The 15,138-nt window shown below is 37.7% G+C and overlaps 1 protein-coding gene across 2 annotated transcripts; it reads left to right on the top strand.

Annotated features, from left to right (window-relative positions):
* The first annotated feature begins 222 nt into the window (after window positions 1–222).
* WASHC3 (WASH complex subunit 3) lies at window positions 223–14,820 on the top strand. Of its 2 annotated transcripts, none has more exons than XM_041485997.1 (7): window positions 223–347; window positions 1,759–1,857; window positions 4,089–4,154; window positions 5,425–5,553; window positions 7,115–7,222; window positions 10,061–10,125; window positions 13,040–14,820. In XM_041485997.1, the coding sequence occupies exons 1-7, from the start codon at window positions 297–299 to the stop codon at window positions 13,122–13,124; spliced, it is 603 nt and encodes a 200-aa protein (XP_041341931.1). In that variant the 5' UTR covers window positions 223–296; the 3' UTR covers window positions 13,125–14,820. The 2 variants fall into 2 exon arrangements, with proteins under 2 accessions (XP_041341931.1, XP_041341930.1); XM_041485996.1 differs by having other exon boundaries at window positions 7,112–7,222.
* Window positions 14,821–15,138: the final 318 nt, after the last annotated feature.

Here is a 15,138-nt window from a genome sequence, read left to right as displayed (position 1 = left end):
TGTGACCCCATTGGCATGGCCGGGCCCCTCAGCGGTGGCCACCACCAGCATCGCCAAGCGGGTGCCAAAGAAGGCAGCCCAGCAGCTCGGGGTTTATCCTCAGGGCTTATCCCCGGGACAGAGCCAGCCGTGAGGGCTGAGCCCGGGACTGCGTTTCCCAGGAGGAAGCGCGGTGCAGCGGGCGCGCCCCGCCCCGCGGAGCTCGGGGTTTGTTTCCGGGCCGCGGCTGCGGAGCGCGGCCGAGCTGCGGAGCGGGGCTGTGCCCTGCCCTGCCCTGCCCTGCCCGGCCCGCCAGCATGGACGAGGACGGGCTGCCCATCGTGGGCTCCGGCATTGACCTCACCAAGGTACGGGCTGCGCTCGGCCGGCGCTCCGGGGCTGCCGCTCCTCCTCCCCGGCTGCGCTGGCCCTGGTGCTGGGCGAGCCCCGCGTCCCCCCGGCTCCCGGCGCGGCCCGGCGGCAGCGGACGAGGGGAGCTCCCCGTGCGGTGACGGTGCCGCCCTCGCAGCCGGGAACGAGCGGGCTCTGGTCCTTACCTGTGTCTCCAGCTGTTTTCCTGAGGCGTTTTGCTGCAAGTTCTGCGATAACTTTGTATTTAAAGACTAAGCCGTTTCAAACATCGATCTGGGAGGCAAATCCTGTGCAAAGCTGTGTATTAATTTCTTTAAATGTTGCAGAAACTTTCTTTTTAAACGTAGTTTTCTCAGCAGAGAGCGTAAGGACAGTTCCAGTTCACCCAGTGATTCTTCCATGCTCTGTGCCACCCCACAGATTTCTGCTAAGGTCATAAGTGCAAATTTTGGAACCACAGAATTGAACTTCAGCTGATGCTGCTGTACAGTGCACAGGCTGAAGACTCGAGATAGTAGCAACAAAAGTCTCAGAAAAAGTCAGGATGTTTTAAGATGGCCATAGAGAATTGTATATAGAATGCACTGATAAATCAGCAGCTAAAGAAGAGGTGAAGACCAGAGGGTCACTGTAGTCACCAAAAAAGTGCAGCAGAATCCTGGCTGCCAATAATATTCCTTGTAAATCTTCCACTTAGTGACAATTTCATAGGCTAATTTCCTTTGTGAAAGTTAAGACTTAAAGCAGTTGTCCAAGGTTATTAACCCTGAGGCACTAAAACTTTATATGTAAACTTTTGTGTGCAAATTCAGTCTTCTGTAATGGTTTAAATAAAAATGACAACTTTGTGTTAGAATATGACCACCATTCTTTTTGGCAAACATAAGATTCTACATTTTAGTCTGAAAAGTATGTGAGCATCAAAACTGATTTGGAAGATAATTTTGGTTATTTTAGGGTAGTCTGGACTTGCAAATGAGAACAAGTAGGGCAGCCACTAAATGCTTAGACTGCAACATCACTACACTTCAGTTTTGGTCATGGTGTTAGTTGTAACTGACTGTTAATATGGCTGGCCAAGTTTGGTTTTCCTTCTGATTTTCAGGAATATTCACAATTTCATATGAAGGTGTTTTCTTTAAGATAACAATCCTTCATTTCTTGGGTCTTGTTGCCTTTTCTGTGTGTGCTGTAAATTCTCAGCTCTCGTGTTAGTAGATTTTTAGTGGCAAAGGATTTGTATGAATGCATATGTTTATTAGAAAATTGTTTGTGTATGTTTGCATTCATAGCAGGCACACTTAAGACAAATTTCCAAATAATTTCTTCTAAAAAACAGATATTTCAATCCAAATGTGAAAGTTGCCATTGATGTGTAACCTAGTTTTCTTATATTTTTTAATGCAGGTTCCTGCTATTCAGCAGAAAAGAACTGTAGCATTTCTAAACCAGTTTGTGGTTCACACAGTGCAGTTTCTCAACCGCTTTTCTACTGTTTGTGAAGAGGTATGTTTATTATTTTCCCAGCTGTCCCTTTATACAATTTTTAAAAATTCAAGAAATGGGAACCATTCATTTAAATGTTTTTGATGCAGTAATACTGGTAGCTTAAACCAAAAATGTAGTCTGTTTTCTGTTGAAGGTTTCTCTTTAGTAAGTGCTTAAGACAGAATTTCTCCCCAAGGGATCCACATGAACACTGATTATGCCACACTCCATCCCATTTTCTTAAACTTTTGCTTTTGGAACAGTCTTTGAACTTCTTGATACAGGGAATTTATTCTGAGCAGCTTCTTCTCTGGCTCTTACCTTGTTATGAAAGAGGGATGTCATGTTCTTGTGGTCCATCAAAACTTACTTTCAGATTTTATCACCTTTAATTTAAGAGAGTCATACGCTAAGCGCTGAATACAAATAGTTTTTATGTTGAAAAAAGGACATTTTTGGCAAGTGATTAGTATAGAACATGAAGCCTTTAACTTCAGTTTCCTGCAAAAAGAGAGAAAAATAAAAATATTTAGGATTAGTAAATTTATGTGATGACTTTAGAGTAAATGGAAATACACCAGACCAACAAGATTAGAATTGTCCACTGAACAGGACAAGAGTCCTCCTTGTAAAAAGGGTATTTTCTAATGTGGCTTTGAGGGTAACTTTTTTTAGAGGTTTTTTATACTTTTTCATTAGTTTATTCAACAAAGAATGCTATACAGCTCTAGGCAGCTGATCCAGGGCAGCAGTCAAATCCAATTAGACTAAGCCATGTAATCTGAGAAATTCTGTTACTTGTTGGTGAAGTTTAGAGCCAGACGCATGACAAGTATAAGATTTGGCTATTACATGAGTATATGGAGCTTCAGAGGAAAAAAAGTAATTTTTCCTAGGTTTTTAAACTTCTTGTAACTTGATAGGTGGACAGTGTAACTGCCTGATGATGCTGTTGTCAGTTGTCCAAAAGTCAGTTGTCGCCTGATATCAGTATTCCCTCTTCCATGGGCCCGGTGGAAATCAAAACACCTACATTCAAAGCCACCTTGAGCACACAGCAGCACTGTGAAGTCTGCCTAATAAAACAGTTATTAGTTAACCAAAATGTGTTGTCACTCAAGAGACTAAATAGTTGCTTTATATACTCCTTGAGAAGCTTTTCGTATTCATTGAGTACAGAAGTGTTTTTAATGTGAAAGGTCGCAGTGTAAGTCAACAGAAGCCAAGAAACTCAAAATCAGGGCTGACACCATCCTTAACTCTAAATTTCTTGGCTCTTGTCTAGTCAAATAGACCCATAAAATTGCATAATTGTCTTTTGTGCATCTTTCCTCCCCCTTATCCAGTTAAATGTAGGACACATAGTTCCTTCCAATAGGAACTGACTCCTCTTCATGAACAAAGGACCATCTGTAAACAAGTCAGTGCTCTATCCAAAAAGACTAACTCCTGTCAGTCTCCTGCTTTTTCTAGCATATTGGCAGAACTGCCATTTTCTTAGGGTGTTAAAGTTCTGCTTCAGAGCCAGGCAGAATCTTGCCAAGGTGCCAGAAAGCTGTCAGAATGGTACGTTATCTGCCAGCCAGCACTCTAGCCAACTTCACTTGGACAGGTCTGGTGGAGTATGGTAGTGATTAGTTAAAAGACTGGCAGTTCTTATGGAGTAATTTAGAAAAACTTAAGCTGTATTTAAAAAAAAAAAAAAAAAAAAAACAAAAATTTGATTGAGGTGCACCTGTCTGGCTAGTTCTGATTAATTGTGGATTTTGACTGTATAGGACTTTGAATCACCTGCTGTATTAATTATCAGATTTTCTCTTTGTATTTGCTCAGTTACATACACACACATCATCTCTTTTCATCTTCCACATTTGGAAAAAGCTTTGAAGAAAGATCTTTCGGTAACTGGGAGAGTACAGTGTGTCTACCATTATTCTCCAATTGCCCAAAGTAATACCCTATTTACTTTGGCTTTCTTTTGTAAACAGTCTATCTTCATTTCTGTGATTATATGGGAAAACCAACTGCAGAATAAAATTATTTAAAATTTGTACCACTGTAGCTACTGTTCTAAAAAGGGTTGTCATTGCTTCATTTATTTCATAATGTGATAATCTCATTTACACTGTACTCTGCCTTCAGCAGGGAGAAGTTAAAAAAAGTGATTTTTTTTTAACTAGCTGCAAACTCTTTTATATGTCCAAGTGCATAGGGGAGTGTTTACACATTCTAATTGTTTTCTGTTGTAGAAATTGTCAGCACTCTCTCTCCGTATCCAGCAAATTGAAACCACACTCAATATTCTGGATGCAAAGGTTTGTATGGATATAGACTTCATCTTCTAACAGTGACAGCCTCCTAGATTATATGAACTAGCTTCCTTTTTAGAGTCTGAATTGAGCAAATAAGTTTTCATAATGATTTGAAGAAGCTGATATAAAATCCTGATACAAAAAATTCTCTCTTTAACTCTCTTCTCTAGTTAATGCCTTACTACTTGTACTGTGTAACATTTGAATATGTAGTTGATAGAGAAGAAGGGAAACAACAGTACCTAGTGGAAAATTTGAGTTTGTTATGCATGTGAAACAGGAACGGAACACTTTTTGCCTACAAAGGCTAATAAGGAAATTCTTTCCCCCTTTGTGAAACAAAAGTATTTTTGTATGTTACTGGACTGTAAGGACTTCAGCTGATATAAGTAACTAGAGAGAAGCCTTGTAAATCCTTTTGGTATTGAAATGTGACCTGAACTAGATCTAAGCTAATGTAAATTAGTTTGATTTATCTTCTTTAGCTGAAATGACAAAAGGATATAATCTGTGGTCTTAGATAGGAAATATAGTATATCATTTACGAGGAAAAAAACACAACAAAATCCCAAAGTCAATCAATCACCCACTATAAAATTTTAACAAGTTCTTCTTGCAATAATGATGGAGGCAATTTCAGTTGGCTTTTCTGGGAGCAAGGGTGGGATATTTTGAAAGCGTTCATTAAGGTCTTTGTGAGGAAAAAATAGTGTAATAATACAAACAGAGCTTACTAATTCTTATTTATTTCAAAATATTAAGGAATTATCTGAATTGATGATTTTTGCAGAATTCTTCAGAATCATATTAAATCATATTTCCTTCAAATAGATTTGTGGTGTGTTTAATATCCACTCACATAATTTCCTTAAAAAAGTGAAAGATGTAGAAAATTGAAAAATTTGCAACCAGTCTCCCATCTGTTAGGTGATAGAGCTGTTCTTGCCATGATTTCTTTCGCTGTAAGGGAAGTAACAGAGATTGCATGGCTCTTGTGTGGTTGATAAATGCAGTAGCAAAATGCTGGGAAGGTGTGGAAGCCTTTCCTGCTCTGCAGCACTGTGTTAACAGTGAAACTTTTTATTGTAGAAGGCAGCTGGATAGAAAGATTTTTTCCCCAATCAAAATACCAAAACTAGGGGCAGAAAGTTACAATTTTACTAACGTAAAACCTACCTGGATAATAAGTTGTAAGCAGAGTGCTGCAGATTTTGTTGTACATGTAGTCTTACGAAGTGCTCATTGCTTATTTGATGATGTTTTTTACATTCAGTTATCCTCAATTCCTGGCCTAGAAGATGTCAAATTTGAAACATCCAGTGCAAATGTGAACAGTGTTACAAATGGTCCTGTGGCACAGGCTGCTACAGACCAGCAGACAGCTGGATCACCTCAGTCTGGAGTAAGTAGTGAAGCATAACTCATACCTTGAAGGCATAGAGCTCTCCAGGTCAAGTTTTTAATGTAATTTGCAGTAGATAGAAGAAGCAATTCTATTGGAAGTGAGCAATCACTGTAAAAGTCTAACACTAGGCTTTTCTCTACTGGCACTGTTTTAACAAGTGACTTCAAACAAAAAAAGGCTATACCTTTTATTAGCTATGTGACTTAAATAATTAGAACTCACTCAAATCTAGTGCTAAATTTCTCCTTCCTTTTCTTCAATCACACTAAAATATGAACATGAATTACATCAGGGCGCTGGGAAAGTCATGAATGAAAGTAACATTTCAAATCACATCATTGCAACTCTTTTCTCCTTTCTTCAGAATGTGAGCTTTTAGCTCAAATTGGAATTTCTACCATGCTTAATTCTAAAGAGTTTATTACGTTGAAGGTTTTCTGTATATTATCCTCCACATACAGTAAAGGCCAGCCTATTACTAGCAGTCAGCATTAAAATACTACCCCTGCAACTAACTTCTTGTCATTTTGGGGAATTTAATGTGTGTGATTGGTTGATTTTTTAACCCAGACATTTGAGTCCCATGATCACCACACAACTAAGTGAGGCTTTCAGGCCCATTTGTAGATGGATTTCTTCTCCCGGTTTCCCCTTACAGTTTCTCCTCATGGAATCCTCAATTATGATCTCTGCTCATTCTCTTATTTGGTGGAAGTTGCTGTGGAAAAGCAGTAGCTGGAGCACTCTGCTGCTTTTGCCTGCCTGTCAAAAGTTACACTGTAACTCTGATTTGCAGGCAGCAACAGGGGAGACCCTGGACAGCATTGCATATTCCAGCCACTTTAGAGAATGACTCACCATGAGTTCATTTTCTTTAAAATGTTCCTCCTCTCAGATATGGAAGTATATAAAGTATGTTTAAGTATATAAAGTTCATATATTTCCACGCTTTCAGGTGGTTAGTTTTGTAGAAAAAATAGAGTTTTCTGTGTTCTTTTAAAAGTACTAGAACTTCGTGTCATTTTTCATTTCATTTAAATTAAATATTTTCAAGGAATCTTTGATTTCATTACATTATCCTTTGAGTAATGATTTATACTCAAAAGTATAGTTTAGAAGTTACATGATATGTATGAAACATTTGTCAAGGAATCAAATATTTTGAGGAAAAAAGGCATTGGACTACTGGGGGAGATTTATAGATATACTCCTTATAAATATTTTTTATAAAAAGACTATTTACATTGAATACTGTGATATTTATCAAATACAACTTAACAGGGTTATTAGGGCATTTTTGGTTTTTTATGTGTTGTTCAATATCTTAAAATTGTATCTAAAAGTAGAAAGACACTTTTGTAACAGTGAACAACAAAAGAGCTGGATTTATGATTTCATACATCTAGGAAACCTCTAATTTTGTGAGTGTGGATCAGAATAATCTTGATGAGGAAGAGTTGCACTTTACCCTAAAATATGTAGTTTATTGTTTGGAATCTCTCCATGGGTGTGGTGTGTACATCTAACCATTAAAGGGTTTGTTCTTCACACACAGCAGAACAATGCACAAGAGGAAGCGTTACAGAAAACGGAGGTAGTAACAGAAAATGTCACAACTGTGGCCAAGGATCCAAGATATGCCAGATACCTCAAAATGGTACAAGTGGTAAGTCAGTTCTCATGTCATTTTTTTGGCTAACGTGTTATTTTTTTGGTGGAAAGTACCACACAGCTGTAAGTGAACCTTAAATGTCTAAAAACATATATTGCAACAGTAACCTTTGAGGTAGGGTAACATCATAATATTCTAGCACATCTTCTCTAATGAATTAATTAATGTAATATATTCCCTCAAGACAGCTTCTGGCAAGATCTTTCTACAAAATTCTTCTGGTAGACTTGTGAACTGAAGGTGTGAAATGTGTAAATGCAAAGTGATATTAGCCGGAGGCACAGAAGATGCCACTGAAAGTGGAGTTGTCCTGGCAAATTGGAGTAATTTCCTGCATACAGACTGATTACAGCCTGATTTTACTGTAGGGTACAAAATACAGCTTTGCAAGTATAGTCCAGAACAGGAGTACTTGATATTTCTGTAAGGACCAAAATGGAGATAAAAGGATTGCTTCATTATCTGCTTCCACTCTGGTTTCCTGTTATTCATGATGCAGGTTTTGTTTACATCTTTGTCTGTGGTCTGTGCTGCAGTAAGTTGGAAATAAATTATTGTAATCTCAATATTGATTTAATGCCAGACTTCAAAGTGGATTTGAAAGTGCTGGATGGTTTAATTACTTTGAAATTTTTTTTTTTTTGTGACTGCTAGAGGAGTGAGATCTCACTTTCCACATTTCTCCTGTGTACTGGCAGTTCTTGGTGACTCCTCTGCCAGTTGTAAACAGTGTGGTAGGAAAGTCAAACTAACATACTACAAATTAATGTGTGTTTTTGTATTTGCCAAACTTTTCTCCTTGTCCGGTCAAGTATTTCAGTTAGTGTCATTTATTTGCCCAAATTAAGCTTCTAGCTGAAGATTTGTTTGAACTGATAATTTATTTATTACTCACAATGTTTGTAGTATAAAAGAGCACCATTCTAAACTAAAAGTAACTCTTCCATGGAATTGTGACAAACTCATTTTGGTGGAGTGCAATTGAGGATACTAAATTCTTACTTTTTAAAATTTACAATATTCCAAGAAATCACACAAAAGCAGTACCATATTTGAAGATTAAAATTTAGGAAAGCATGAAGTAATTGTAAAGTCCTGATTGTATTATAAACAGATATTTACAATCTTAATTGTTTTCCTTCAGATAAGAAGCCTAAAAGAGCATTGTGATTAAACTTCAGATTAGTTTTGTGAATCTATGATATATGAGGGTACTGAGAGGATTCTTTTCTCGCAGATTTTAATGCACACAGTGTTGGAATAAAACATGCTCCAAGTGTGAACATAAAAACAATCCATTCTTAGAAGTCCTACACCAAATTCCCTTTGATTGAAATCAAAAATGAATTCTGCCTTGCCTGATCTGTCTCAATTCTGTTTTCACCTGGTTTGAATTGATGCATAAACAACTCATCAGTGACTTCTGAGGTGGGAAAAAGCACCCTAAGAGCAGTCAGGCAGGGGAAAAGCATTAGTACAAGATGGTGTGTAGACACACAATCCCTGGTGTCCAAATCTGTACTAGAACAACTGAATTTTTAAACCGACATGAAATACTCAAATAAATATTCAAAATATTCACCTTTGTAATGCACATTAGTTGTGAAGTACTGAGATACTCTTTTATTTCAAGGTATTACATTGCAGCTACTTGAGTGACCTTTTTTGACATTGTGCCTGATAGATTGCTACAGCTATGTAGCTGTGTGTGTGCTGTTCCACAGTGCTCATGCACAAGCCTTGATTGTGATTCTTACCTTGGAGCTGTCACTAGAATCACATCTTGTTCTGGAACATTAGTCATGCCTGCCCTTTATTTTAGCACTATTTTACTTGCTTTTGGACAAAAGATAATAGTCCTACACCACTTTTCATTTAGAATTTCTTAGACCACCAGTAACTTTGTCCCTTTCAAATCAGAAATTGTATCCTCGTTTGGTTTGGGGTTTTTTTCCCATATCCTATATTGGCATGGAGTGATCCAGATGGTGTTTCTGATGGTTTCCAGCAGGAGATGGCAAAGCAACAAGTTGCCTTTGAGCAACTATAGTGGAAACATAGGAGCAGTTTTTTGGAATGTATCTCGTGAGAGGATGTGGGTCTTGGATATGTGATCCAAGATAAGAGGATGTTTAGGTGTTGATGAGTAAAATAAAGTGCAGAAGCTGTGGAAGGACTCTCAGTAAAGGGAAGGAATTTTTTTAACATGTACATATTTGGCTGATATCTGTCCACAAGTCACAGAAGATTCAAGCCTGACTGTACAAGCAGTTGTATTCAGAGAATTCACTTTTAAATTGTGCTTCTGTTCTCATGTCCTGTTTGCCTTTTTCTCCATGCTTTTTAGACTTCTCCAGCTTTTAGCACTGCCTCACGAGATCCTTCTGGAGTGGTAGCAGATGCACTTCCCTGGTTTTCTTCTCTCTCTTGGGTACACATACCTTCAGCATGCCCACGTCTTTCCTAGCACAACTTCTCTGCTGTCGTTGTGTTACTTTGTGCTTTCTCCACATTCTTACCCATACAGATAACGTCAGCTTCATAATTTTGTGTGCACAAATTGCAGTTATATCTATCCAGTCTTGATTCTCTCTCTTCAACTTTCTGTAGATGTTTTGCCATAAATACAAGATGGATTAAAAGGACCTTTAATCTCAATCATTTCTTGCTTCTAGGTTCACATTGATGGGAACTGAGATTAATGTTCTGTGCTGTTGTTTGACAAGTGACATGCATAAATTTATATGAAAGTGTGGTTTAAAAGTACCTGTGTTATTTAACTCACTTGTTTGTGTCCAGTAGTTTTATATTATTCTTCCTCCTGCTACACAGGGTGTTCCTGTAATGGCAATACGAAACAAAATGATTTCCGAGGGGCTAAATCCAGACCTTCTTGAGTAAGTAATTTGTGACTCCCAGTAGGGCTGCAGTGCAACTGTGTGTTTAAAAAACTTGGAAAAACACGTGCTTAGAAGAGGTTAATCAAGGTGTTCTGAGCTATAGCAGTGACAAGCTAGCATCTGACAATGTGCATTTGGCAATGAGGACTCAAATAAAAGGTCAGTAGCCATTTTCAGTGCCCTGTGTAGACTATGAGGTTTTTCCCAGATACTTGATTTCAACACTCCAATAAGAAATTGTCATTACTGTAGAGTAGTAAGAACAAACTCAGTCTTATTTTGTTGAATGCTTGAGGGACAACACAGTTGTTCCAGATTCCCTCAGTAGATGTAGTGTACAACTTGACTTCAAAATTGACAGCGTAAATTGAAGTCAGCAGTTCAGAATTTTGGCTGTTGATTGAGTTAATCTGAAGTGAAGCCTACTAAGAATAGATAGTAACTTTTAATGCTTCTTGTCTGACCATAAATGTTAATTTGTTAAACTGATTAAAGTATTAACTTTCATTCTTACATTATAGACACCAAAATGTTTGAAGTATTTTTGCATTCTTTTCAGAAACTGTCAGGGTATTAAAAAGTCCATTTTTCATTTCCAATGAAGTCCTTTTACATTTTGTAAAGGCTTATGCAGAAACTAGCTACTTGTTAAATAAAATAAACCTGAAGTATCATCATATGATGAATGACTTTAGCTCCCAGTTTACTTCCTGGTCTAGATAAACTAAAGTAGTTATTCCTCAGTTGTTTTCTTTACTGATTGAATGAGAAATAAAAAAAAAGACCCTGTGCAAGTTGGAGATAGGTTAGCAAATGTGGGTTTTCTATATGTGTGTTAAATATATTGTATTTTTTGCTGTGCTTTCAAGTCCATACCTTTCTATAAATGCTGCTATTTCTTCATGTTTGGGTGGATTTTTATAATAGATAAAACAAAAAGATAATAAATTAAAATTTCAAAAGCTGTTTTTTAAAAAGTGTCTGCTTTTGGATTGCTATTTTGCATTAAGACAGAAACGTTATTACTGTGGCTTGAGGCTCACAGAATATGTTTGGCGTTAGATCTCAAAATCCATGTTCAAAGATCTGTGCAACAGTAATGCTTAGCCAGATTTTCTTCAAAATGTTATTGGTTTGAAAACTGGTTAAAGAAAGCTAATTATTTGGCAAGGTGCATGATGTGGAACATGTTAAGGTATCGGAGGTGACTTCAATTTTCTTGCTGTCGTGATACTATAGGCTTCTTCTTTTATATGTGTCTTGCCATTCACCCTGTATTTTCTGGGTCTTCAGCTTCCTTAGGTCTGCTCACTCAGTCCCAGAGAAAATTAGGAAAATGTACCCAGGGCTGTGTGCTCAGTCACTTACTGCAGACTCCCCCAGCTCCTTGCCATTGGCTGAGCATGGGTTATTTGTGGCTGTAGATGTGCTAATTCTCATGATACAATATTGTTTCTACACTCTCCTCTTGGCTTTTCCACCTCTGTTAATGCTCCTCTCTCAACTTTTTACAGTGTTTGGTAACTGCCTGTTCTATCAAGCTCCCAGTTTACCTATCTTTGACTTTTGTTTCTTATCCTTCCTCTCTTGCCTGTCTTCAGTTCCAGAAGAGTTTGTCCTGCTCTCATGAGCTAAAGGAATTCAGCATCATCTTCCTCTTCTTAATAAATGAGAGGTTTTGCTCTGGTCTCTGCAGATCACGTCTTTGCACAGCTCTTCTGTTTTGTCATTACCATGGCAACAAGGAATAATATTGTGAAGTGGTATTTGCATGAGAAAGCAAATGCTTTCTTCATTTGTTTTAGAGGTGTGCAGTGGGGAGGGAGAAGGCTCTTCTGCAGTTCTTTCACACACTTCTCATCTTTGCACCAAAAATGTTTAGGAACACTTTAAAGTTACCTTAGGGATTCCCAACAGAGAAATTATACTAAACAGAACTAATGTTGGAAAAGAAATTCTATACTCCCAAGATAAATAAGAACAGGATGATTAATACAACTGTCAGCTTAGTTTAAAATGCAGTATTTTATCCAAGAGATGTTAACTGTCATACAGGAAGTGAGTTTCTCTGAATGTCATTTTCCCCCAAGTATAATTATGTTTGTATTTTCTACCTCGCTTTCAGCCTTTATCAGGCTCTGTATTGCTTGTATGTCAAATTAATTACATACTTAGGAAAGAGAGTCCATGGAGAGCCAGCATCTTCAGGCAGTAATGTCTTAGTCTTTAGATGGCTTGCTTCTCTCACCTTCATTTCCAGTAGATTCCCCAAGCAAACATTTTGCCACAGTGTTAAGATCCATCCTAAATATTCTCTTTAAAACTAAATACAAGAGGTCTGATCATTTGTAGTCAATAAAAATCCCATGGCTGCTCTTGCATGTCAAATTTAACCCAATGTTCTAGCCAAATTCCACTCTGAGTAATTCTTTTTTGCTTCACTAAATTATCCCTGCAGTTTTAGTTGGATACAATATTGTTCATTTCCTGTCTTATTTTTTTCATGTACTATTTACACTGCTCAATGGTGTACAGAATGTTCCTTTCAGCCCAACCTCTGAAGATTGAAAAAAATTGAATTAATCATTATTGCCTGCTTTCAACTCTTTCTACAAGTGTTTGCCACTTCTTAATGATCTGTCATCATTTCTGATGGCATCAAAGGTGTGCATTCATACTGGTGTCTACAGAGTTTTGATGTCCAGTGAGTTACAGATTCTAGTGTTTGCCTTCCAGTTGTAGGTGAAGCAATAGCACTAAGGTGTGAGTTTGTGAACCATAAACAGTTAATGTGTTAAATGTTGTGGCAATAAAGTGCCTGCAGTTGTTGTGCAAGGACAGTGGTGTTACGTGCTGAGCTGCTTGTGCTCTTAGCTGGATTTACAGCACACAATGTTTTTGTTGCCTGCAGGACCCCAGATGCCCCTGTGCCTGCCTGGGGAGATGATGGCAAAGCAGAAGACAGTTCTGATAGTGAATCTTCATTCAGTGACTGAAGAGACTGATTCCAACCTTTGTTAAGTGCTCATGAGTTTGGAGCTTTGGCAGACAATGGTTTTCTGTGGATCACACAGATGACATGGTTTGTCTTATGGTGTTTTTAAGAACTAAGATCCTCTGTGTTCTGTTCTGGAAAGTTTGAACAGGCAGCATGTTTCAACCTGAACCTTTCCCCCATGAAAATGAATCATGAGATCCTTGCAGTTTTTATGCTGGATTGTGTCAGATTCTTTTCTGGTTCTGCTAAAATTTACTTTGTAGGGCTCTAAGAATTCCACACCTCTAAACCTCCATGTCTCTAAAATTGCGTTCTGGTCATTGTTAGATTTTCTGTGTAAACATTTAACCTATGTTGCCTTCTTTCTGCCTCTTAACTTAAAGGTAAATTAACTTTGGAAAATGAAAGTGTTTCATTGATAAGCTGTACCTTTTTTGCAATATCCTGTGTTTGCAGTGATGCAGCAAGAATTACATATAAGTCAGCTCTCTTATGGTGATGGCAAATCAGTGATACTCAGATTTGAGAAGAACTAAAATACAAGTGAAAAATATATTAAAACCCATTTTGAATCTATTTTCAAAGCATATACTGCTATTCAGTGCCACATTAGAGTCTGTATGAAGCTGTTAAAGGAACTCCTGCTCTTGAAGGGTTGATTTATCCAATTCAGGTTGCAGTGTTGTAGAAAGGTACAAACATGGCAAAGTTGGTTTGAAAATGACACAGAGAAAAAAGCAAGGGACTGGGAGATCATTAATGGAATCTCACTACTTGTTCACTGCTGTGTGGGTCAGTTGAAACCATTTTCTGACTTCATTGGCCTTACTCGAAAGACACTGTGGCTGAACAGTTTGCTTAGGATGAGAAATCACCTCCAGGTTGGTGCCTTTGCTGATAATTTCAGCAAAGAAGCTAAAATTCAGCTAAAATAAGGATAAAACTACCTTGGCACCTCTTGAGGCACTCATTGAGGAACAATATAAAGAAATGCCTGATGTGCTCTGAAGATTCCCCTCAAAATTACTTGATGTACTTCGTGACTCAAAAATTATATTTCATTGAAGAGTCTTCTTTAATACAGTTTGTTGCACATGAAATCCTTTGCAATTTGTTTGAATTCCCCAGATTGTTGTGATTATACCAGAATGCTGTGTGCCAGGCAGTCAGTAACTTTACGGTATTTCACATTCTTGCTGTGACCAAGAGAAGACTAAAACTGAAGCTCCAAGGGTATAAGTTTGTTAGCCTTTATGACTGAGTCAATACCTTCTCTCTTTTATTTCTCTCAGTTATTTCTGCCACTTCAGTAGGTTACCTGGTGTTTTTTTTTTCTTTTTCCTGTAGCTTAAGCATGGCTCCCATTTCAGCCTATTCAGACATATTTATGCTCTCCATAACCTGTAAATCAGAATAATGCCTGAATCCCTACAAAAGCATATGTGCACTAGAGAATGTTGAGAGATGGTATTTCAATGATGGGTTAATTGCTATTGAACACTTACTTAAAAATGTACTTAATAGCTAACACTTGGTAAAACACAAAAAAATATTAACATATTAGCAATAAGTATTTCAAATGTAAATGTGATAATGTTATTTCAGAATGTATATATTGAAATACTCATGACTTTTTAAAATCTATATTTGAAAACTCATTTAAGCAGCCTGTAAAATAAAAGCTATACTTTGTATCCAAAGTTATGGTTTCATTTTATTCCAATATCTTGTTCTAAGACACTGAAAATTCTTCCAAAGTCTCTGCAATTCAGGTTTCTCCAGAGCTAACTTTGCTGATACAACCTGCTAGCCTAAGGGGACAGTTTTGGAAATTGGGGTTTGGAGTTAAAGTTAACCCATGGCGGCACTCTGACTGCAGGAGAACTGAGTATCCCAGAGCCACTGTTCTAAGAAGCAAATTTAAGGAAGGCTGAAATTAATGTGCATTATATGTTTGATATTTTTGAACTGACATGGACCTATGTAAGGAAGTAGCATGATTTAAAGAGTTG

This window comes from Pyrgilauda ruficollis, unplaced genomic scaffold (genome assembly GCF_017590135.1).
Source record: "Pyrgilauda ruficollis isolate IOZ18807 unplaced genomic scaffold, ASM1759013v1 scaffold73, whole genome shotgun sequence".
In the NCBI taxonomy this organism is placed as follows: domain Eukaryota; kingdom Metazoa; phylum Chordata; class Aves; order Passeriformes; family Passeridae; genus Pyrgilauda; species Pyrgilauda ruficollis.
This window is presented reverse-complemented; position numbering and strand designations above follow the sequence as displayed.